Below are 23,890 nucleotides of genomic sequence, written 5' to 3' on the forward strand. Positions count from 1 at the left end.
TTTTGCTGAATTTTATATTATCAAATTTTACTGTGAGGCACATTAAAGTGTTATTGTGATCTTTATAGTACTAAGCATATTACTATTTATGGATCTAACTGTGACCTCTAAAAAATTATTTAAGTATGATGTTATTATCACCATTATGTATAAGCTTGATTTTTATAGATGGTTTGATGAGGTACAAAAGTATATATTTTTATGTGACATAGAATATGAATTGTGTTAATATTTATTGCCTTAATATTATTCTTGTGATTTAGTAATATGCATTATGATTATGGTGATGAATAATTGTGAATAAAATATTGTTTATTCAATAATGTCCATGCAAAGTTTTTATTTTGATTTGAAATCTAAATTATGATATGATTAGTAGTTGCCAAAGTGACCCAATCGGAATGAGAAATAGATGTCAAATCAAATAATTGAAATTTAATACCCTTCCCAAGTATTAAAAAATAATGACTTTACAAATCACAATTCTTTAATTACAAAGATATTAGATTGCCGAAAGGTGCACCACTTCTAAGTTGTTATTGAATTGGAATATGATAGTTGATGGACATTCATAATTGATATTGAAATGAATACCCAAAGGTAATAGACCTACTTAATTATGAATATTTATCAACTAGTCCTATTGGTGAAAGGGAATCACCATGATTGTTAAATAGTATACCATTAGATTATCCCAAAGATAGATCGTTGTAATACTATTTGTGATTGTTTAAACATGTGTTTATCTTAACTAATTGTCAATTATTGATTACTCTTAGCATTAATATGGTGAGCATAAATTATTGATTAAAGTTTTATTTCGGTATATTTGTATACTTTGTTTCAATTTTAAATGAAAAAGATTTCTCAAAATAAATAAAATAAGTTTAGTTTCATTTCGATGTCTCAAATTTTGACTTAGTGTTACTATTTGAGAAATTTATTGCTATTATGATTCAAGCAGTATATAAGAAAGAAAAGACTTTTCATAAAGTATAAAAGGATTGAACAAATAACGTTTATGTTTTTATGCGAATAATTATGGAAAATATTAAGTTTTAACTTTCTTAAATTGATAATGCTAAAGAACGTTTCCAAACTGTTAATAAGTTTTTTTACTGGGACACTTATGGTTAAGCTTACCAACATAAAGTTTGATGGTATGAATGAGATGTATGAGCATTCATTGAATTGTCTAACTTGGCTGCTCAATTAAAAAAATTTAAGAATATTTGTGAATAAGTTTATTTTCGTGCAATTTATTTTGAATTATTTATCTCTTCAGTATGAGTCATTTATATTAACTATAATTCTACGAATAGTAAGTAGAAAGTTAGTAAATTGACTAGTATGCTTATATAAGAAGAGATAAAACTTAAGTAATTGAGATATCATTTATTGATCTTGTAATTCAAGAAGCCGAAAAGAAAGGAAGAACGCTTATAAAAGGACATAAAAAAAATAGCCACATAAAGAAAATGAGTCTGCTCAAGATTTTCAATCTCATAAGAAAGAAAATGGCTACTCATGTTTTTAATACAGTGCAAGATTATTTTCAAACCAATTATGTTAAAACTCCAATTGAAATTATTGGGTCTTATCATTTAATTTTTTGGCATTGATCATTACTTAGACTTTGTTCAAATTTTTTTTATGTTTATTCTAATTTTGAAAAATTATTTATTGATTTGTCTAAACTTAATTAACCGTTATAGTTATTTTCAAAATTTAGAATAAAAGTCTAATTTATTGAAAATACCTCTTTTGTTAATCTTAGTATTATTTAGGATGGTTTGTATAAATTAAAATTTCATGATTTCTCAAAAAAAAATAATAATAATAATTTATCTTGCATCATTATGTTGGTCCTAAATATAGCTTGATAAATGAAAACTCCTCAAACTTGTGGCATAAAAGATTGTACTATTTTTTTGAAAGAAAAAAAAAAGTTATAAAGACTAGTAAAGATGAGATTCTTTTGAATTTAGATTTTATTGCTTTTAGTGGGAGTGTGGATTTTATTAAAGAAAAGCAATTCGATCACATGAAATAAAGTGCCATAAGATATACAGGGTTTCTTCATGTTACCCAAATAGACATTAACGTGTCCTTTTGACACTTCATGCTTGGTAAATAAAGTTATTTTATCACTTTTATAGATGAATTTTCACTTTATGATTTTGTTTATTTATTGCATAACATATCTCTAGTAAATGGACACATTGATGTGTATTTTATTAAAGAAGAAAGGCAATTAAACAAAAATGTAAAAAACATAAAGGTGGTGCAAAGCACAAGTCTGTTTGCCAAACTCTATGAAAGGCATAATACCTCAGCAGAATGATGTAGTTGAGAAACATTATTGTACTCTAATGAATATAACTAAGAGTATGTTAAATAATTTATAAATACCCATAATATTGTGGATATATGTCGTTATGATTTATTGTTTTCATATAGAATCTTGTTCCTAGTAAAGCAGTTTCAAACACTCACTTTGAACTGTGAACAAGAAGGAAACCGAACTTAAGACACCTACATCTTTGAGGTTGTCTACAAAATTATAATTATTGATCCACATGAAGAGAAATAGGATTTTAGAATAATCAGTGGTTATTTTGTTGATTATCTTGAAAATTCAAAGGGTATTAGTTTTACTATCTTGGTCATAGTACAAGAATTGTAGAAACCGATAATATCAAATTTAATAAGAATGGTGAAATCAGTTGGAGTGATAAATCATGAAATGTGATTATTCAATAAGTTTAGGTACAAGTATCATTACCCATAATTTGAAGGAAATTGTCGTTCCTATAGTTGTTAAACAAATTCATGTTTTAGAACAACAAATGAATAACCAATTACTCCATAATATAATTATCACTAATGAAAAATTATAGAAGAATCACAAAAAATAATATTAAGAAGATCTCATAAAGTAAAGAGATTTGTCATTTTGAATGATTATGTGGTATATCTATAACAATCTTATAATAATATTAGAATAAGTAAAGACTCGGTTTTATTGTTACAAGCCATAGAAAGTATTGATTCTACTAAAGGAATTGATGTCATGAATGATTAGTTGAAATCAATGGACCAGAATGAAATTTGGGATTTCATTAAATTGCTTAATGATACAAAAATATTTATTGTTCTAGGGCAATATAAAATGATATAATGCTAGATATGTGGCCAAAGATTTTACTCATAAAGTAGACATTGATTACAATGAGATATTCTTTTTTCACTTGTATCTTAAAGGGCTGATTTAATAATCATTATGGTATTAGTAACTCATTATGGTATTGAGTTGCTAATGTATGTGAAAATTAATTTTCTGAAAGAGAGTTTAGATGAAGAATTTTGTGTAAATCAACTCAAAGATTTCTCTATTGAAGAAAATGAAAATGTGACATGCAAACTTAAGAAATCAATTTGTGCACTTAAACAAGCTTTCTAAAAATTGTACCTTAAGTTTTATGATACTGCTTTTCCTTTGGATTTAAAGAAAATATTTTTGATTTGTGTGCATATCCAAAGATCAATGGGAGCAACTTATGATTTTGTATATTAATGATATTTTGTTTGTCAATAATGTACGTGATTTATTGCACGAGTTAAGAAATTTCTTTTTAACAACTTTGAAATGAAATATATTAGTAAGACAACCTATGTGATAGAAATTAAACATTTCTAAATGAATCACATGAATTGTTGAGATTGTCTTAGAAGGTATATCTATTAAAAGTTCTTTAGAGATTTAGAATGAGAGAATACTCACATAAAGTTATCCATGTTCCGAAAGGAAATAAATCTAGTCTTATGCAAATTTTTATAAATTCAATTAGAATGGAAACGTTTCTTTATACATTTATTGTATGAAATTTAATGCTCAAATAAGGAAGTGATAAGGTAATCATAAGAAATAAAAGATTACTTTCTCACATTTATGAAGTCTGATAATCATGAATTGGTTGGCTACTTAGATTCAGACTTTAGATGATATATTGATAATAGAAAATTCACTTTTGGTTCTTTGTTTCTTTTATGTGGAGGAGCAATATTAACAAAAGTGTAAAACGAACTATCGTAAGTATCCTCTATGAAAGTTGAATCTGTGGTGTGCTTTGAGACCACAATTCATGAATTGTTATTGCGAAACTTTATTTCAAGACTTGGGATTGTTGACTTTTATTGCCAAGTCATTGAGAATTTATTGTGATAATTTCGCAATTGTTTTATTTTCTTAGAAAGATAAGTACTCTAATAATGCTAAACACATATAGTTGAAATACTTTGTCGTTAAAGAAGAATTTCAGAAACAGAAAGTGTCAATAAAACACATAAGTACATAACCTTTAAGTGCAGATCTATTGATGAAGGGATTACTCTTAAAGACAATTAAGAAACTTGCCAATTGGGTCTTGAATGTAATCCATAACAGTGGTTTATGATTGATTGTGTTTGTTGACACATTGAGATCTCATTAATTGTGTTTCTGATATATTACATGTTATGAAATGAGTACATACATATATGAGAATGAATGAATGACAACAGGAATAGTCTTTCATAAAAGACATTATTGTTGGACCCCTTTATACTCTTCACTAAAAGGGCTATGTTAAACTAGTTGCTAATGTTGTAGTACATGGAAGGGATTATATTGCACTATTGGTGTAGAACCTCATGACTCATATTAATGAACTATTTAATTATAGCATTATGATGATAACCAAATTAAAAGTAATATTGAATATGGTTTATTGTGAGCCTAATGTTAACCTTGTTAAATCTTGACATAAGTTTTCATATGGGCCAAGTGGGAGACTGTAAGACTAAATTATTTATTTAGTCATTATATTGACTCACATGATATGATAATATGAATTAGAGATTTGGTGAGATTATGATTCCATATTTTTGTTACAATTAATTGGTAAATAAAGAAGAGTGTTTTCCAAGTATCATACTTTGATGGAAAAGTGGAATCATTGTTGCATAAGGAAACTGGTCCCCTCTCTACCTATAAAAGGACATTCAAACTACCTATCAAAATAATTCTGAATTCAATATATTCTAAAGAGGGTCAAGAGGGAGAAACTTTTTTCCACTAATATTATTATTATGTTTATGTTCAATCAATTTTGGGTCACTTGAAGGTTTCGTATAACTGATCCGGGTATGTTATTTATTTTTCGCATTATGTTATTATTTGTGAAAATTATGATAGTTTACGATTTTGGATTATGAAGATTGTTATGTATATAACACCATAAAATTATTTACAAAATGTGCTACTCATTGACCACCACCGCTTAATTATGGAACCAGCCCAGCGTTGCAACCACTACAAGAATTTACACATTTTGCGACCACTTTTACCGACCAAAAAAATTTTGGTCGCAAAAAAATGACATTTGGCGACCAAATATTAATTAGTCGCGATTGATCTTTATTTTTGGCGACCAGATATTATTGGTCGCTGAAGGTTATATTTTGGCGACCAAAAAATGAGTTGGTCGTAGAAAGTGGTATGCTTTTGCCGACCAACTACAAATTTGGTCGTGGAAGGTCACATATTTTTTGGCGACCAAAAATTTGGTCGGCAAAAAGTTATTTTCAGCAACCAAAAAAAATTTGTCGCCAAATTAGTACTTTTAGCGACTAATATTTTAGTCGTCGTTGATTGAGATTTGGCGACGAAAAAAATTTGTCGGCGAATGTACATTTTCTGCGACTAATGTGGTCTTTTGGTCGGCAAAAGTTTGGGAGGGAAATTTGATTTTTATAGAGGCGGGAACTGAATTTTTTTTGCGACAAAAAAATTTGGTCGCCATTTTTAAAACGACGTCGTTTTGTACCACGCATTCACCTTCGCATGCTCTCTCTCTCTCTCTCATTTCCTTTCGCATGCTCTCTCTCTCTCATTTCCTTCTACTTGCATCGCTCTCCTACTACTGATTACCCCAACCCACTCCCTCCACCAGCTCCAGCTATGAAAAAGCATATACATACACTTTCAAAAACCCATATCATAAATTTCTAGGGTTTGAATTTTCAATTGCAAATCCATTCTTCTTCTTCTTCTTCTTCTTCTTCATAGATCACAGAGAGAGAGCAAGAGTGTGTGATAAATTGAAATTGATAATGCCAAGGCAGAATCGGGTAGTGGAGGGTTTGATTCCCGGATCCTGCAAGATCCGAAAGGGGGGTTGCTCTTCGTCTTCGTCTTCGTCCTCTGTGTTGCAGAATTACCGATTCAAGCGGGCCATTTTGGTGGGTAAGCCTCGAGGATCCAGATCGAGCACTCCGGTTCCGTCTTGGAGGACGACGACGGCGAGCGGTGGTGGGAGGTCGAGGCCGGTGTCTGCGAGGAAGCTGGCGGTGACGCTGTGGGAGATGAATGGCGTTCCGTCGCCTAGGGTTGGGGACAATTTGGAAGAGAAGAAAGCGATCAAGAGAGAGATGAGAGTTAGAGAGAGAATGGGGGTGCCGAGATCGATCTGAAGCTCTAAAGCTCTGGGTGATTGCGAAGAGAGAAGGGGGTTGGTTCGATCGCAGAGGAAGTGATCTCAGGAGAGGCTGTGTTTGATTTCTCAGATCGGTCTTAGAGCGATTTCGATTTTGAGATTCATCTCAGAGCGATTTCAATCTTGAAGTTCTCTCTCTCGATTTCAAAGCTTCATCGCGAGGTATTGATCTCTCTCTCTCTCTCTCTCTCTCTCTCTCTCTCTCTCTCTCTCTCTCTCGATTTGTGTTATACCTTGTCTGGAAATACTAGCTTAACATGCTTTTCCCATATCTTTTCTCAGTTGCTACAAAACAAAATGTGTTCCTAGAGTTCATGTTCAATTTTTATTTAGGCTGATAACCTGTTCGTGTTTGGTTTTCCTCCCAAATATATGTTCCAACAAATCCTCATGGTGCAGAGTCCTTACCTCCAGCAATTGTAGTCTCTCAGTCCACTTTTTATTTGCGAAGGCTATGGGGTGAACCCAGTGAGGTATGTTGTTCAACACAAGTAATTGTGTTATGGTGCTGGACTTTGCAATTATTTACCTATTTTAGATGGTGGAATTGGTTTTAATCATTGTAAAGTTTTTAATTTCTTGTTAACTCTCCAACTCAACCATGACCATATCTAAATTCGGAAGTCCTAATAGAGTAGACATTGTTATTTAGCGAGTAAATATCAAAAAATAAAAAATAAATAAAAATTCATCACATATCTAAGACCATGGCATATTCTACTTAATAATTCTTTAACTAAAGTTTTCTCATCTTTGAAATGTTCTTGTCAAAGGCTTAATGGATATTACTCTTATCATCGTTTTTTGAAATTGTGTAGAACCTGTTTGCAAAACTGTACTTTTCAGGTTTTGGTTATTTTTTAATGTGTGATGCTTAGATTTGTTAAGATTGGTACGGTTGGGTTGGCTGCTTGTAGATTTAATTGGCTTATCATTGTTGGTGACAAGAGAGTGAGAAACCCTCACATCATAAAATACTAAAAATTGAAATAAGTGCAAAAAGAAACCGTCTCATATGACATTTCCATTGATTTGGCATGTGTGTAACTACTCTCATAACTCCAATCATCTTATGGAGAACATTCTGTAACTTTCATGATTTGACAATGAAGCCAAAATACTTGGTAACATTCACAGTTGGTTTGGATCAGAGGAACAACATTGATGCAACAGTTAAAAAGGTTACACAAATGGACCATTCCATTATATGTATTATTTTTATGATGTTGCAAGTAGAGGTTTGTAATCTTATTTTATTTTTTGATAGTTTTCTGAGGATTTTCAAATTATGCTTTTTCATTATGATGGCTGGACAAGTGAATGGCATCAATTTGAGTGGTCAAAGAGGGCCATCCATGTCAGTGTAAGAAAGCAAACAAAATGGTAAGATGCTTTAGTATTTTACATATTTTTGGTGTTATACCACATTTTCCACTATACCATGTTTGAAAAGAGAACTCATAAAACAAAGATATGATACCCTTTCTTTATTGGGAAAGGAAATAAAGAACTGATTTTTTGTTCATTAATATTGCATCCTTTCGTAGATTCAAATGACCATTATAAGATTTGCTACAAGTTGTGTTTCTGCTGAGTGGAAAAAATTCATCAAAAACAAGAGGATGGAAGTTATTGAGGAGTTGGTGGAAAAAATTCATCAGATTGAGGAGTTGCCACTGCAAGAATTTCATGGCCACACTAGTGATGTCTTGTATCTGGCCTGGTCCAAATCTAATGTAAATTATTGCTTGCTTGCAAAATACCTTTAAAATTTTCCCATTTGTTTAAAAAAACATAATAATGTTTTTGAGGTCAAAATGTAATACATTAATATGGGCAAGGCCCAGGTATGTATACTATATCTGAAGTACACAAATAAATTAACTACTGTCATACTTTTGCAGCTTGCAAGATATACTAGTATGTAACCATTAAAGAGGGTACAGTGATTAAAGCTTTGGTTCTTAAGTGGTTAAAACACAGGTTTAAATAAAGTATGAGGACAGACACTTTGTGCAAGTTAAGGCCGAAATTTTCTTTGTAACCTCCGCTATGCCAACCTTTACTAATAGAATGACCATTTATTTAAAATACTGATAAGATAGCCTCTCCAAACACTATATGCTTTTGAAGCAGCTCATTGGAATGAAAAAATATTGACATCCTTGATAGCACCATTGTTGCAGCAAATAACTCATGTTTTATGTGTACTTTATTTGTATATTAATACTTTGAGTTGGAATCTCAAGGATACTAGTTTTCTTCTAACATGACCCCCTGAAGAATTTAGATGGTGGGGAACTATAAGCTTGGTGATCTTGACCTGCAAATATGTCCGATGAATCTGTTCTGGATGCTATACTCAGTTTACAAGTATCCTCTTTTCCATGCTAACTCCAGTTTACTTTTGGTAATTTAATTTACATGAGTTTATTAGTTCAAGTGTGTCCGTTTGTAATCAGGAGGAAGTTAGTGAGAGATAGAATCCACATCTACATTTTGCTTTTGTAGTTCGAATTTCACCTCTATACTTGTACAGTTGTATTGCATAAGAAAATAATAGATAAACATCCAAGGCTGGTTAACCTGCATCTCCAGATGCATAAAAATTGTGCTCATCACTTATATGCAAAACATCTCATACAATTTAATGACCCTAGACACATACCCAATATAAATAAATAAATAAAATGGATCATGAGCCACTTGCATGAACCTTGTTGAAAACCCGAGGTATGTCGTCGTGAAAAATAGCCACGGCATATCATATAGTTCTATTCCTTGATTCATACTCATGTCTGGAAAATAGTTTGTTTAGTACTAGCTGTTGCCTAGAGTGATTAGCCTCACAATCATTTCTTTAAATTCCATGATATATATTTAATTGGCTCTCCTCAATTACAAGATCCGTTATCTTCTTCTTGCTAGAATGTTACGATTAATTAGGCTCTTGATGCAAGTCCAGCGGTACCGTGCCTTTGTTGCCACGTTTTTGACCCTCATACCAAGTTTGATGCCATTTATGGGCATCATATTTTGCATTCTATGCATCTATTGCTCTCTTGGTTTACAGGTAAAACAGGTTCTATCTTCACCTGCTTCCATTTTGTTCTCTTGGCTTTTGTGTGTAGAGACAGTTTTTCATGTGGCCTTTGTCGTCCTAAATTTCTGCTTAGTTATGCTTAACATTTCTGACATCTTTCACTTTCAGAACAAAACATGGAACTCCTTATTCACCTAATTTGAATTCCAAGTCATGTCAAAAGCTTTCATGTGGTCTTCAATTTTATTTCTTTTTAGTTGACTGATTGTCTTTGTCTGCAGTATAAAATTTAACATAATTTGTCTTTCATGTGTCTTCTTTTGCTTGCAGATATTTGGTGGTCTAGTCAATGCTGGGAACCCCAAATTAGAAGGAACAGATCTTTCTGATAATGAGTATCCTATGCCATTAAGTTAAGAGTATTTTAATACACCTTTTGGGACATGCGTTATTCAATCCATAGTTGTTCTTGATAGAATATTAATGATTTACCTACATTTACCAAAGACCTACATCTCCAAGAGCTGACATTGTTATTTTCCTGTTCATTGCACTTTCTAAGGTGTTGTCTATGAGTTAAATTTTAGTTTTGTGACTCAGTTTTCTTGACAAAGGAAGCTACCTACTTTTCAATTTCACTGACTACCCAAATGGAATGGTGACACTTTTCAATTTACTAATAATGGGAAACTGGCAAGCCTGGATGCAGGTAACACTAGTCTGTCACGATCATCTATATCTTCTCTTCATTCATACTGCTCTGTGCATGACTGAAGAATATGTCAACTTGTCTTTGCAGTTCACTTGTGATTTATGTTTACCTAGTTAACTAGTGAAAATTATGCCCTTTGTGGCTTGTTCTTATTTGTTCCATATCCTTGTTAGCAACCGAAGGTTTTGGTGCCTTGTTTATCTTGAGCTAACAATTAATCTGGATGGCGCACCTTGCAGAATATACAAAATTGTGTTTCCCACAGGACTAAATTGTAATGTGATACAAATCAAAAAAATTTCTAAACTCTGTCTCCAAAACAACTTTTAAAAACTACTTTTTTAAAACCAAACCAAACATACCCATACACTTTTTATGCACTCTGGAAAATTTATATAATTTTTTTCTTTCTTTCTTTCTGTCTTTGTTTGTTTGTTTGTTTGTTTGTTTGTTTTTCTTTTTGGGCTCAAAATTAGTACTGAATTGAAGGTTGACATTGCCTTAGGTTATTGTTGACTCAAGATGTTATGCTTTAACTACCTAACGTATTAAACTGCTACCTGATTACACTTGTTTTCTTTTTCTTTTGTATATATATATAGAGTTTAGAACATCTACTTGCTGCATAGAAAAGGAGGCAAAAGTATATCACCTTTAATGTGTCATCAAGTATAATAGTGGTGAATGTTTAAAGATGAATTTGGCCTAGTGTTAACTAATTTTGTGTAAAAAAAGAAATACTGATTAACTTGGATTGTGTCTGTATGTGCTATAAAAGTTCAACCACAAAGACTATATGGAATTTTGTAGTGAGTTTTTCACTTACCAAAATACGAAACAATAATGTGTAGTTGTTGCCATTGTAATGACTTGTCGCCCTTTTTCTTTTGCTAGATAATTTTTTTGCCTTATTATGGCGACTTATGAAGCACGGATGCGGGTATGGATTGTCACACCCCGAATTTACAAGGTCCAACCCACGATAAATAAACTCAAATAGTAATAAAAACGCCTCGAGTACTATTTTCAAAATGCAGCTTCTCTGTTTACTACTATGTGCATAATTTTTTTGAAACCATGGGAAAAGTTGCTGGAAAAGTTGATTAGATTTGTGATTTGAACTATACTTTTGGTACCTATTAATAGTTGAAGCTATTTGATGTTTTCTTAGACTAATATTTTAGTTTTTTTTTTTTTTGGCAATTTCTTTCAGTAATCTCCATCCCCTTCTTTCTTTAATAAGGTGTTTGGCTTCCATTGGGAAACAAATTCCATAGCAATTAGGTGCATGATATTTTTTTAGGTTTAATGCTGTTTTTTAGTTATTCAAAATCATAAATGATGAAAACAGATCCACTTATTTCTTATATATTGTAGAACATTTAATTCTCTTTTTAAAAAACCGCAAATCAAGTCATTTATTTGTAGTATTTACATTTTTTTTTTCTCAATTGATTGACACATTTTGAAATTGATACGTTGCTTGGCCTGATTATTCGTAATATCTCTATGTTCTATTTTGATGTTTAATCAAGCATTTGGTCGTAATCTTTGTTTAAAAAAATAGTTTGGTTGTTAATTTTATTTAATCAACTTTTGGGATGCTAGCAATGTTCCAAAGGATGTGGTTGGTCTACTCAATTTTGTATCCTCTTTGTAATAATGCTGCTTTGATTTATATGAATGAACCTCTTTAATGAAATTTTTTTTGGTGACGGTTTGTCTTCTTGTTGCTTCAGGTATGTTTGCCTTGGATTTTTTTTTTTATTTTTTGGTCTCTTCTTGTTTTGAGATTTTGTATATATGGAAACAAAAATCATGTCCCACTGTAAATTACACATGAGTCTGCTTAGTTGATGAACTGATAGACTGGTGGAAAAAGGTACAAACTCCAATTTATTAATTGGAGAATTCTATAGTTGTACGAACATGCCAAAGCAGGTTGTTGGATAGATAATACTAACTTTATCTATGGTCTTTGTAGGTAACGATTACTCTAGCTACAAGACTGCAGTCTGCCTTGGACAGTGACTATGTCTTGTAGTGACTAGAGATTTAAAGCGTCTTAAAGTTACAGCGACGGCCGCATCTTCGACGTTTGATACTAAACGTCACAAAAATAATTAGCGGCGTTTTTGATAGCTATAGCGGCGTTTTTTAAACGCCACTAAAAGCCTAATTTCTAGCAGTGATCGGTGCATTCGGGTTCTCTACCTCCGCATTTGTCTGATCGGTGCATTCTTTTAAAATTTTAAAATTCTTATTTATTCACATATTGGGAAATATACGAACTACAGATAAATTTGCAATTTCTTTATGCCTCTGACCTAGTATAGTTGAGATCTCAAATGCAATGAAATGTCTGACTTGCTGAATTTTTGCTACATACTTGAACATTTCCTAGTTGGGGGTTGCTTGAGCACGTAGCATATTTTAATTTTATATTATACATTTTGCTAATGCTTGTTCTAGTTAAATGTGGAAAGTAAATTTCTGGCTTCCCATATTTCGTTTTGGGTTATGTGGTGAGCAGACCACAATGAAGTATTAAATTATTATTTGTTTCTATGTTTCTATTATAGGTTGTGAAGAGCTTCTCATCTGGTAAAAGAGAAGGTGGAGATTCTATAGCAGCTTGTTTACCACCTAAAGGGGAATGGATTTACTATGCTGGTGAAGATAGGTACAGCACATCTATGAGATTGTTTCTGTTGCCAGCATCAAGAGAATAATCTTTTATATTTATGAACAAAAACTCATCATAATTAGTATGATCATATTGATGCAGAAAGATTATAAAGATGAAGTATCATATTTTCAGTTGAAAAGAGATGCCATAAATCAATCTCCCTTCTCCTGTGCCATGTCTACGGAACATGGTGAATTTTTGGAATTTTATTTTAGGAAATGAGATGCTACAAATCATTCTCTCCTTGACCATGCTATGTCTATGAAATGCAGTGAATACAGTAACTCATTCCTTTTGTTCTGTTGGTTCCCTGTCTTCTTGTTCATCTCTTTAATGTGGTGGCAATGGGTTTTGTTGTTTGGAAGCCTATTTCAATCTTCCAGTTCATCTTTATTGGATTTGATTATAAAATAAGCTTATTGCTTTGGAACAGCTGAGCTGTAAATACTAGCCTATTTCCATATCCTTGAATTGAATGCCTTGATGTCTTACTGAGAACCACATGCTTCTGTGATAACAATTTTATTGCTTAGAATTGCTACATTTATGGGATTCGTTATTAACTCTTAACGATTTATAAATTTTGTGCAGAAATATGTACTGCTTTAGCTACCAGTATGGTAAACTGGAGCATCTAATGGAGGTAATCTTTTATTTTTTCGGAGGCCAAGCAAGTGCCACAATCTCTACATTACAAGAATCGGCAATTATGTTTTGAAGTTTGATTCATTCTTAGTTTTATAAACAGGATGTGGTATTAATTGTTAGTTATATTTATTTACTAATTTGGCTTGCATTATGCAGAAATCCAATATTTTTGGCTTGAAAGTGCTCTTATTATTTCTTAATAATTTGGCAGGTCCATGAGAAGGATGTAATTGGTATCACACATCACTCCCACAGAAACCTTGTCGTGACATAGCGAAGACTACACGATGAAATTGTGGAAGCTTCCTCAGTGGTTGGTGTTTCTGCTGTTAGTCTAAAACGCAATTTAGGTTGCTTTATTTATTTTCATTTTTCTTTTCTTTTTTTCTTTTAAAGGCTAGTTTCCTACTAGTTCTTTTGCCTTGAGAATTCCCACTTCTTTTTTTCTCTTGCTTTATTTGTAATATTTTAAAATTGTTTTCCTTAGGTTGTGTTTGGTTGGTGAGTGTAAGTGTGGTAGGTAGAGTTGAGTGTGTTAGGTGAGAGTTGAGTGTGGTAGGTAGATGTAAGTGTGTTAGGTGAGAGTTGAGTGTGGTAGGTGAATATGTTTTTCTCTTCTATATATAGGAGAGTCATTGTATACAAAATATATATCAATCAATAATACATCAATTTTAACATGGTATCAGAGCTATAGGTTAAGCTCTTGGTGCTCTTCGCCTTCTGGCGGGCGGCAACTTTGCCTTAACTGCCCGCCAGACCTCAACCAATTGAAACCTCCAACACATACCTCCTCTCCAATCACCGCCAATAACCACTGCAGCAAAACAGATGGTACTTGAGAATCGAACCCCGTTAATGGTTGCTGCCATGTATGGCAGTGTTGATGTTGTAAAACTAATACTCTCTTTATCCGAGGCAGATGTAAACCTTTCCTGTGGCCCAGATAAGAGCACTGCCCTTCACTGTGCTGCATCTAGTGGATCTGTCAATGCTGTTGATGTTGTACAGATGTTGTTACTTGCTGGTGCAGATCGCAATTTGACTGATGGCAATGGCCATAGACCTATTGATGTTATTGTCGCTCCTTCAAAGTTTCCTGACTTGAAAGATACCCTTGAAAGGCTCCTCAGGAATGATGATTCTGTTCATCTACCGGACATTAAGGTATCCTTTGGTGGTGAGAAATCGAATTCGTCATCACACTTATCGTCTCCAGAAAATGGTCCCTTGTCTTCTGCTGTGGATTCAGCATCATCACTAAATAATTTTAGGTTGAGTGATACCCGAGCATCCTCTCCACCGGAGAGGAAAGAATACCCGGTTGATCCTTCTCTTCCAGACATCAAGAACAGTGCATATTCCACTGATGAATTTCGGATGTTCTCATTTAAGATATGGCCTTGTTCTCGAGCGTATTCTCATGATTGGACTGAGTGCCCTTTTGTTCATCCGGGTGAGAATGCCCGAAGAAGAGATCCAAGGAAGTTTCATTACAGTTGTGTGCCTTGTCCAGATTTTCGTAAGGGGCAATGCAGACGTGGGGACTTGTGTGAGTATGCTCATGGGGTTTTTGAGTGCTGGCTACACCCAGCACAATACAGGACCAGACTCTGCAAAGATGGCACAGGTTGCTCCCGCAGGGTTTGCTTCTCTGCTCACACATCTGAGGAACTTCGGCCACTATACATGTCTACAGGATCTGCTGTTCCATCCCCCCGATCATCCACTTCTGCTGCTACTTTCATGGATATGGCTGTAACATTGAGTCTTTTGCCTGGTTCTCCGTCAGCAGTTGGTGGCATGGCACCTTCTCCTTTCAATCCACCCATGTCCCCTTCTGGAAATACTATTACGCACCCATCTATGGCTTGGCCACAGCCAAATATCCCCACTTTACATCTGCCAGGAATCAATTTACAGACAAGCCGTCTGAGATCATCTCTTAACGCCAGGGACATCCCCGCTGAGGAGCTTGAAATGCTCCTAGAATTTGAAGTTCAGCAACAGCAGCTTTTGAATGATATGTCATGCTTCTCGCAGACACATCTTAACACCTCCTCCACAAAGCTTCCTGTTCATTCGAAAACCCTAACCCCTTCGAACCTTGATGAGTTTTTCTCCACAGAGGAGATGAAACTGCAGGAGACAGTGAATGAAGAGCATGCTCACCATATGAACATTACCTTTGCAGAAGCAAGAAGGGTAGCTTCCCAGTATCAGAGGGAGGCAGAAAAATGCAATGCTGCCACAGAGACTTGTGCCCAAGTTTGTCATCTTGTTAAAGCAAACAAATTCACTCTCTCTCTCTCTCTCATCTTTCCACTTTCAAACCCACAATCCTTTTTTTTTAATCAACCCACTCCCTCACTTTCTTTAAACCCCTCTTTCCCTCACATGGGCTTGTCCCCTCTCTCTCCTCCGTTTGATTTCAAAATCCATTATTTTTATTTATTTTCTCCAAACCACTTTCCTTATTTCCCCATCTTTCATTTTGATTTCAAATATATTTTTATTATTTCTTTCTTTATTTTTCTTTCACATTATTTTTTAATCTTTTTCAAATTCCATTCATACCATATAGCTTTGCACACCAAACCATAATTTATTCATCTCAGGGATCAACCCTGATCACAATTTTACACACACAAAAAAAAAAAAAAAAAAACAACAACAACAACAACAAAAAACCAAACCACAACACCAAAAGATTTGTTTTCTTTTCTGCAAACGGCCACCCACCAACCTCACTTCTTCGCCTATTCCGCCGGTCTCTTCTTCTTGCCTCCGTCCTGGGCGGCCCTTGATGGTGCTGCCTCTGAGTTTCCCACTCCACTGGGCACGATTACTCCACCCTGCTCCTCCACTACAGCATATGGCGGACCTCCAAATCGGAACATAACGGTGGCCTTCCGCTTCAGCTCCTTATTTTCCGCCTTTAGCACACTTATCTCTGCTCGCGCATCCTTATACATGCGTTGGAGCAGAGCCAGTTGGGCGTTTAACTGTTGCACCTCATTTGTCCTACTCTGAAGCCGGTGCGACAAGTTTGTGACCGCCGTCATGGTCTCCACACATGACTTCAAAGTATACTGATTGGCCTCAATATCAGTTTGCACCGCCATTTTTTGCTCCACAGACCGCATCGGAAAGTTCAACGGAGCAAAACCAGAGGTGTTTGGTTGAGGTTCACTGGCCACCGCACCAGTTATTTCTCTTGTTGACTCGTTGAGGTCGGGAAAGAGAGTGAGCAGACCACGGGACGAAGAGGCCATATTCTGGGTAGCTGAACGGGAAGACGAGGCCATGTTATGGGTTGCTGAGTGTTTCAGAGAAGGGTTGGTTACAGAGTGTTTACAGAGTGTTTCACGATTTTCAGCTCTTAGCGACAAGCTCTCAGAGAACGAAGAGGTTTCAACTGGTTTGTTATGCTTCCAAGCCTCAGCCTTCGCTTCGGTTTATAAAGACCATGATGAAGAGGCAGACACGCGCATCGCGCGCCATTTGATGCCAGACGACAAAACGGGCGCGCAAGCCAAGGTAGTCACGCGCCTCGCCATCATGTCCGACACTCCTTTTTATGTATTGGGCACGCCTTTTTATGGATTGGGCACGCCTTTTGATGGCACGCCTTTTGAAAGATTGGGCACACCTTTTGAGGGTGCGACTTTTTAGGGGTCCGACAAGACTCTGTAAACTATCCCGACATTGATTCCGGTTAGCTCCTTCATGGGTCCGACAAGACTCTGTAAACTGTCCCGACATTGATTCCGGTTAGTTTCTACAAGGGTCCAACAAGACTCCGTAAACTGTCACAACAACTGTCACAACATTGTCTGCTACAACGGTCCGACATGACCCCATAAACTGTCTTCTACATCGGTCCGACATGACCCCATAAACTGTCCCGCCATTGCTCCCGGTCAACTTCTACATCGGTCCGGCATGACCTCGTAAACTGTCCAGACATTAGCTTCTCCAACGGTCTGACACGACCATACCGTGTCTCCTATCCTGTTTTATTTTATTTATCAGTTTACTTTCCTATTTTGTTACTCTCTCCAAACTCAAGTTGGTTAGTATCTATCCTCCTTGAGTTTGAGGGGGGCTGTAAGTGTGGTAGGTAGAGTTGAGTGTGTTAGTTGAGAGTTGAGTGTGGTAGGTAGATGTAAGTGTGTTAGGTGAGAGTTGAGTGTGGTAGGTGAATATGTTTTTCTCTTCTATATATAGGAGAGTCATTGTATACAAAATATATATCAATGTAGAAATTTAATGTATAAAGAGAAATAGAGAATTGTATTATTGATTGATATAATGTTATTTATATTACAATGATTCATGGTTCCTATATATAGAAGAGGGTGAGTGTGTAGTAGGTAAGGAGTAGGTGAAGTGGAGGTGGTAGTGGTGTAGTGGGTTAGGTTTAGTGGAGTAGGTTTAAGTGGGTGAAGTAGGTGATAGGTGATAGGTTTTAACAGCCCCCCGCAAACTCAAGGGGGATAGGAACTAACCAACTTGAGTTTGGAGAGAGTTACAAAACAAGAAAATACATAAAAATAAAAGAGGATAGGTGACACTGTATGGTCGTGTCAGACCATTGGTGAAGACACTGGATGGTGGTGTCATAACGTTGTAGAGGACACGGTATGGGGGTGTCATAACGTTGTAGAGGACACTGTATGGGGGTGTCATAACGTTGTAGAGGACACTGTATGGTGGTGTCAGACCGATGTAGAAGACAGTTTATGGGGTCATGTCGGACCGTTGTAGCAGACAATGTTGTGACAGTTGTTGTGACAGTTTACAGAGTCTTGCTGGACCCTTGTAGAAACTAACCGGAATCAATGTCGGGACAGTTTACAGAGTCTTGTCGGACCCATAAAGGAGCTAACCGGAATCAATGTCAGGACAGTTTACAGAGTCTTGTCGGACCCATAAAGGAGCTAACCGGAATTAATGTCGGGACAGTTTACAGAGTCTTGTCGGACCCATGAAGGAGCTAACCGGAATCAATGTCGGGACAGTTTACAGAGTCTTGTCGGACCCCTAAAAAGTCGCACCCTCAAAAGGTGTGCCCAATCTTTCAAAAGGCGTGCCATCAAAAGGCGTGCCCAATCCATAAAAAGACGTGCCATCAAAAGTTGCGCCCTCAAAAGGCGCGCCCACTTCATCAAAAGTCGTGCCTGACAGAAAACGTCGAGCCATCAAAAGGTGAGCCGGAGACGCGGCGAGGCACGTGAGCGACAGAGTGGCGTGTCGGCCGCGTCGTCAGTGTCGATATAAACCAATGCGGAGGCTGTGCTTGAGGCAGAAGCGAAGACAAAAAAACCTGGGAAAAAACTTCTGAAAAACTCTTCATTTTCTGAGAGATTGCCTCTAAGAGCTGCAAATCTTGAAACACTCCCCTTCCGAACATTATCAGTCTGAAATTGCTATTTCGCTGAAACACTCAGCAACCCAAAAAACATGGCCTCTTCTTCCCGTTCAGCTACCCAGAATATGGCCTCTTCATCCCGTGGTCTGCTCACTCTCTTTCCCGACCTCAATGAGTCAACAAGAGAGAGAACTGGTGCGGTGGCCAGTGAACCTCAACCAAACACCTCTGTGTTTGCTCCGTTGAACTTTCCGATGCGGTCGGTGGAGCAAAAAATGGCGGTGCAAACTGATATTGAGGCCAATCAGTATACTCTGAAGTCATGTGTGGAAACCATGACTGCGGTCACAAACTTGTCGCACCGGTTGCAGAGCAGGACAAATGAGGTGCAGCAGTTAAACGCCCAACTGGCTCTGCTCCAGCGCATGTATAAGGATGCGCGAGCAGAGATAAGTGTGCTAAAGGCGGAAAATAAGGAGCTGAAGCGGAAGGCCACCGTTATGTTCCGATTTGGAGGGCCGCCATTTGCTGCAGTGGAGGAGCAGGGAGTAGTGATCGTGCCCAGTGGAGTGGGAAACACGGAGGCAGCACCGGCAAGGGCCGCCCAGGACGGAGGCAAGAAGAAAAGACCGGCGGAATAGGCGAAGAAGTGAGGTCGGTTGATGGCCGGCTGCAGAAAAGAAAACAAAGTTGTTGGTGTTGTGTGGTGGTTTGTTGTTGTTGTTGTTTTTTTTTTTTTTTTTTTTTTGTGTGTAAAATTGTGATCGGGGTGGATCCCTGAGATGAATAAAATATGGTTTGGTGTGCAAAGCTATATGGTATGAATGGAATTGGAAAAAGATTAAAAATAATGTGAAAGAAAAAATAAAGAAAAAATAATAAAAATATATTTAAAATAAAAAATGAAAGATGGGGGAAAGACGGAAAGTGGTTTGGAGAAAAATAAATAAAAATAATGGAGTTGGAAATCAAACGGAGGAGAGATGATTTTTTTTTTTTTTTTTTTTTCATTAAACTGTTTTTTTTTTCCTCCGGACTCAAAAACTAAAAGCTTAGCCTATGCATGATATGGATGCATGATGTCGATGCATGGCCACATTAAAACACAAACTGCCAGCGAGACAGAAAAAGACAATGGAAAATAAATTCTAGAACCAGAACCCGTATCTGTATTCTTAGGGAAGCATGGCGATGAAGAAAGCAACGACCCATCATTTGGGCGGCCAAAGTTCTTCCAACAGCTTCCTTATGGAAGGTAAGTTGCAAAAAAAAAAGAGTTGCATGCCAAATCCCGAGAGCATAACACATCGCCATAGGCGCTCCACAAGCAGATCAACGATGCTGCTGCTTAGCGCATAGCAGTGCTTGATGTTCAACCCCACAAGAGTCTGACCCAACTGTACCAAATAAGGCAAGCTCTTGGCCGATATGAAAGAACAACCGGACAGAGAAAGGATCTGCAAATAGAGCTGGTCTACACTGTAACAATGATCTCAGACACCATTGATGAGAACTCCCAGAAGAATGATGAGAAAAAGTTGTTCATGTGTGCATGGTCACGGTTTGGAGGCTGTATGGTAGCTCAGTCGTGGAGTTGCAGCAGTGGTGTCTGCCGGTTGTGGAGGTGCAGCAGTAGGAAAGTGAATGTATGTGTAGAAAAAACTCCAGCGGGCAGCGAAGGCAAGGTTGCCGGCCGGCTGCCCGCCGGAAAGAAAGGAGTATAGGCCTAAATCTTATAGCTCTGATACCATGTAGAAATTTAATGTATAAAGAGAAATAGAGAATTGTATTATTGATTGATATAATGTTATTTATATTACAATGATTCATGGTTCCTATATATAGAAGAGGGTGAGTGTGTAGTAGGTAAGGAGTAGGTGAAGTGGAGGTGGTAGTGGTGTAGTGGGTTAGTGGAGTAGGTGAGGTGGTAGTGGTGTAGTGGGTTAGGTTTAGTGGAGTAGGTTTAAGTGGGTGAAGTAGGTGATAGGTGATAGGTTTTAACAATCAATCAATAATACATCAATTTTAACAGTGAGGGAAGAGGATGATGGGTTTATTCATTTAGAAAATGGATAACCCATTTGGATTTGGTGGGTCCAAGGCAAAAGTAGTGCTCATTTTTCCCTTAATGTGCATGATACATTCCTTTTGGGGTCATCTTTTTACTAATTAACTTGGATGTAGATCAACATTAAAACTGACTCAAAGTTGTGAGTTTTTTTTTTTTTTGTGTTCAAATTATAATTATTGGGACTAGAATAGAATCAGTGAAAAATATAAATAAATAAATAAACTATATGGATGTATTTATTTATGCCTCAGTATAAATTGGTGGCTTTTGCAGCCTAACAATTAAATTGTTTGACAGCATCAGGACGGTCGCATTCACTATGATTTGCTGTACTACATTTATATATATATATATATATATTGAAGGGGAAATTACATGGCGTAAATAATTATAAAAAAAGTAGTAATTTTTGTGGGGGTGTCATTTTTGCTTTGTTTGACAGCGTCAGCCTAACAATTTTTACTGTCTGGTATTTTTAAAAAATTTGTTTGTCAAATGCCTGAATATGTAGTTTTATTTGCACGCCGTTGTTCCTATCAGTTAATACCATCTTCTTTTCTTTTCATTTTTAAATTATGATTGTTCTTCAAGTAAGTTATCTTTTTGGACAAAATAAAATCTAATTTTTCATGATAACCCACACCACTATATATATATGAGTAATGCAATTCATCACTGTCAGTAGGAGTAAATGCTGATAGTGTTTCACAATTGAAGAGTGCTGTATGGAAAGAATGGCTGGAAGGTTATTCTCTCTCCATGTCCAATGTTTATACTTAGTTTTTTTGATTTCTCTTGAACATGTACCATGAGTTTTGGTGATCATGAAGGGAAGAATGAAAGACCGTCAAAGTTTATGATGTTGGGTTTACCACTATATGGAACGTCACTTGCGCCATTCCTCGAATTTATGTGCTATGTTATTGCCTATTGGGAAATTGGAAAGTAAGAAATATTTATTGTGCTGAAGGGCCCACTTCAGGTGAATTGCAAATTTTAGGTCATTTAAAGGGAATGGAGCCTTGATAGTTAACTATGCCTGAATAAGTTCATGTTAGGTCTTCAATAACTCATCATTTGTAAGATACGCTACCTACAGAAGTAATTAGTGTCTGGTATAACTGCTCAACCACCAATTAGCAATCATTGAATTGTATTTGTGTTGGAGTAAGATTTGACAATGACACAGGTATTTAACTTTTTTGCTTATCTTACTGGTAGGGTTGTTATGGCTATTAGCTTATTAATCATCGTGTACTGAAATTTGCAGGTATAGCAACAAGTACAGTTTTATTATGCCAGCTAGTTGTCTCAATATGATGTACATGTTTATAGGATTTAATTGATTTTTGCAAAGATACGGGTTTGCAATCTAGTGTTGCTGCCACTATCATGCTTCTCTGATAAATTTTCCAATTCTGTTTCTTTATTAGGTGCCTTACATCACTACTGCTTTAATGGATGCGAAGCTTGGCACGGAAGGGCGCAAGGATCTTTTTGATTGGCTATCAAGGCAACTTAGTGGATTAAAACTTAGAATATGAATTATGTATTGTGTGGAATAGTTAATGAATTAAAACTTAGTGGATCTTTTTGATTGGCTATCAAGGCAACTTAATGTATTATGTTGAATATGAATTGAAAACTTAGAATAGTTGTATTGTGTCGAATGTTAATGAATTATGTATTGTGTCGAATGTTAATGATTCAGTTAATTTGAATGATGCTTTAAAATTATAGGTTTATTATGGATTGATTGAATTATAACATCATTACAGGTGTATTGTTTTCATGCTTTGGCGACCAATTTATTAGTCGCGACATCCAAAATAATTTTTTTCGCAAAAAATGACAATTGCCGACCAAGAGTTTTGGTCGCAAAAAATACATGTATTGCCGACCAAAACAACTCTTGGTCGTGGAATCTCACTTTTGCCGACCAAAAGTTTTGGTCGCGAAAAGACACAAATGGCGACCAATTTTTTTGGTCGCGAAATGTGATAATTAGCGACCAAAAAATTTGGTCGCGAAATGTAATAATTGGCGACCAAACTTTTTGGTCGCGAAATGTGACAATTGGCGACTAAGAAATTTGGTCGGGAAAATATCACTTTTCGCGACCAAAGTGTTTTGGCGACAAAATAAATTAGTCGCGGTAATTAAATATGTAGCGACCAAAAATTTAGTCGGCAAATCCAACTTTTGCCGACCGACCAAAATTTTGGTCACGAATTACTTTTGCCGACCCTCAATTGGCGACCAAAGTAGCGACCAAAAAAATTGGTTGCGGATAACTTTTGCCGACCAAAAATAGACTTTTAGCGACCAATTTTTTTGTTGCCAAAAGTGTTAATTCTTGTAGTGAACTTTATGCGCAACGTTTGGGACAGACACCATTTCACCAGCAATAAGAAATTTAAGTCGGCTTTAAAGGACATACACTAATTTCTTTCTTAGAGGAAAGCAAAGAAAGAATCAAATGCAGGAAGCAGCAACTTGAAGACATCATCTGCTTCACAACTTTAAAATATTCCAAATTTTTGCATTCTAAGATGGTACAAGTAAGAGGAAAAGCTATCAAACCAGAAAATGATCATGCAGATGGTTTTGGAGATAGTGTAATGACACAATGAACCTTTAAGCTTAAGTCTTGACAATGAAGGTCTGGTTGCCTAAGAGCAATTCTTATGTCTTAGATTGGTTATCGGCAAGAAAGTTCAGCAAATAATTCTTTACGTAGGCAACAAATTGCCCTCTTTTCTCTATTCATTAGATGTCTTCTACATCATAAGTCATTACTCAAAAAATAGATAAATA

At 35.9% G+C, this 23,890-nt stretch overlaps 2 protein-coding genes across 35 annotated transcripts; both read left to right on the forward strand.

The window, feature by feature from the left end:
- The first annotated feature begins 5,362 nt into the window (after positions 1-5,362).
- LOC114323357 (two pore calcium channel protein 1B) lies at positions 5,363-22,807 on the forward strand. 34 transcript variants are annotated; one of them, XM_082891012.1, is made up of 12 exons: positions 5,384-6,698; positions 6,936-7,009; positions 7,804-7,899; positions 8,116-8,272; positions 9,910-9,974; positions 10,198-10,287; positions 12,009-12,030; positions 12,874-12,974; positions 13,572-13,623; positions 13,840-13,941; positions 22,295-22,343; positions 22,507-22,807. In XM_082891012.1, the coding sequence occupies exons 3-10, from the start codon at positions 7,838-7,840 to the stop codon at positions 13,900-13,902; spliced, it is 612 nt and encodes a 203-aa protein (XP_082747138.1). In that variant the 5' UTR covers positions 5,384-6,698; positions 6,936-7,009; positions 7,804-7,837; the 3' UTR covers positions 13,903-13,941; positions 22,295-22,343; positions 22,507-22,807. The 34 variants fall into 34 exon arrangements, 27 of the variants coding, with proteins under 27 accessions (XP_082747138.1, XP_082747134.1, XP_082747136.1 ...); XM_082891008.1 differs by having other exon boundaries at positions 5,387-6,698; positions 8,084-8,272; XM_082891010.1 differs by adding an exon at positions 7,649-7,717 and having other exon boundaries at positions 5,388-7,009; positions 7,804-7,919.
- Positions 14,460-22,617, forward strand: LOC145800204 (zinc finger CCCH domain-containing protein 56-like). Its single transcript, XM_082889852.1, has 4 exons — positions 14,460-15,896; positions 20,182-20,257; positions 20,500-20,648; positions 22,507-22,617. The coding sequence occupies exons 1-4, from the start codon at positions 14,460-14,462 to the stop codon at positions 22,615-22,617; spliced, it is 1,773 nt and encodes a 590-aa protein (XP_082745978.1).
- Positions 22,808-23,890: the final 1,083 nt, after the last annotated feature.

This window comes from Camellia sinensis, chromosome 10 (genome assembly GCF_055761805.1).
Source record: "Camellia sinensis isolate YWXY chromosome 10, ASM5576180v1, whole genome shotgun sequence".
Classification (NCBI taxonomy): Eukaryota; Viridiplantae; Streptophyta; class Magnoliopsida; order Ericales; family Theaceae; genus Camellia; species Camellia sinensis.

Bases quoted from the DNA above. Each gene is read 5' to 3' on its own strand.
- LOC114323357 (XM_082890995.1), top strand. From the start codon at position 7,574: ATGTGTGTAACTACTCTCATAACTCCAATCATCTTATGGAGAACATTC. The intron at 10,288-12,008 runs GGTAACACTAGT...TTTTTGGTGACG, and splicing joins AACTGGCAAGCCTGGATGCA to GTTTGTCTTCTTGTTGCTTC. The intron at 13,624-13,839 runs GTAATCTTTTAT...ATAATTTGGCAG, and splicing joins AACTGGAGCATCTAATGGAG to GTCCATGAGAAGGATGTAAT.
- LOC145800204 (XM_082889852.1), top strand. From the start codon at position 14,460: ATGGTACTTGAGAATCGAACCCCGTTAATGGTTGCTGCCATGTATGGC. The intron at 20,258-20,499 runs GTAAGTTGCAAA...CAATGATCTCAG, and splicing joins CAACAGCTTCCTTATGGAAG to ACACCATTGATGAGAACTCC. The intron at 20,649-22,506 runs GTATGTGTAGAA...TTTCTTTATTAG, and splicing joins GCAGCAGTAGGAAAGTGAAT to GTGCCTTACATCACTACTGC.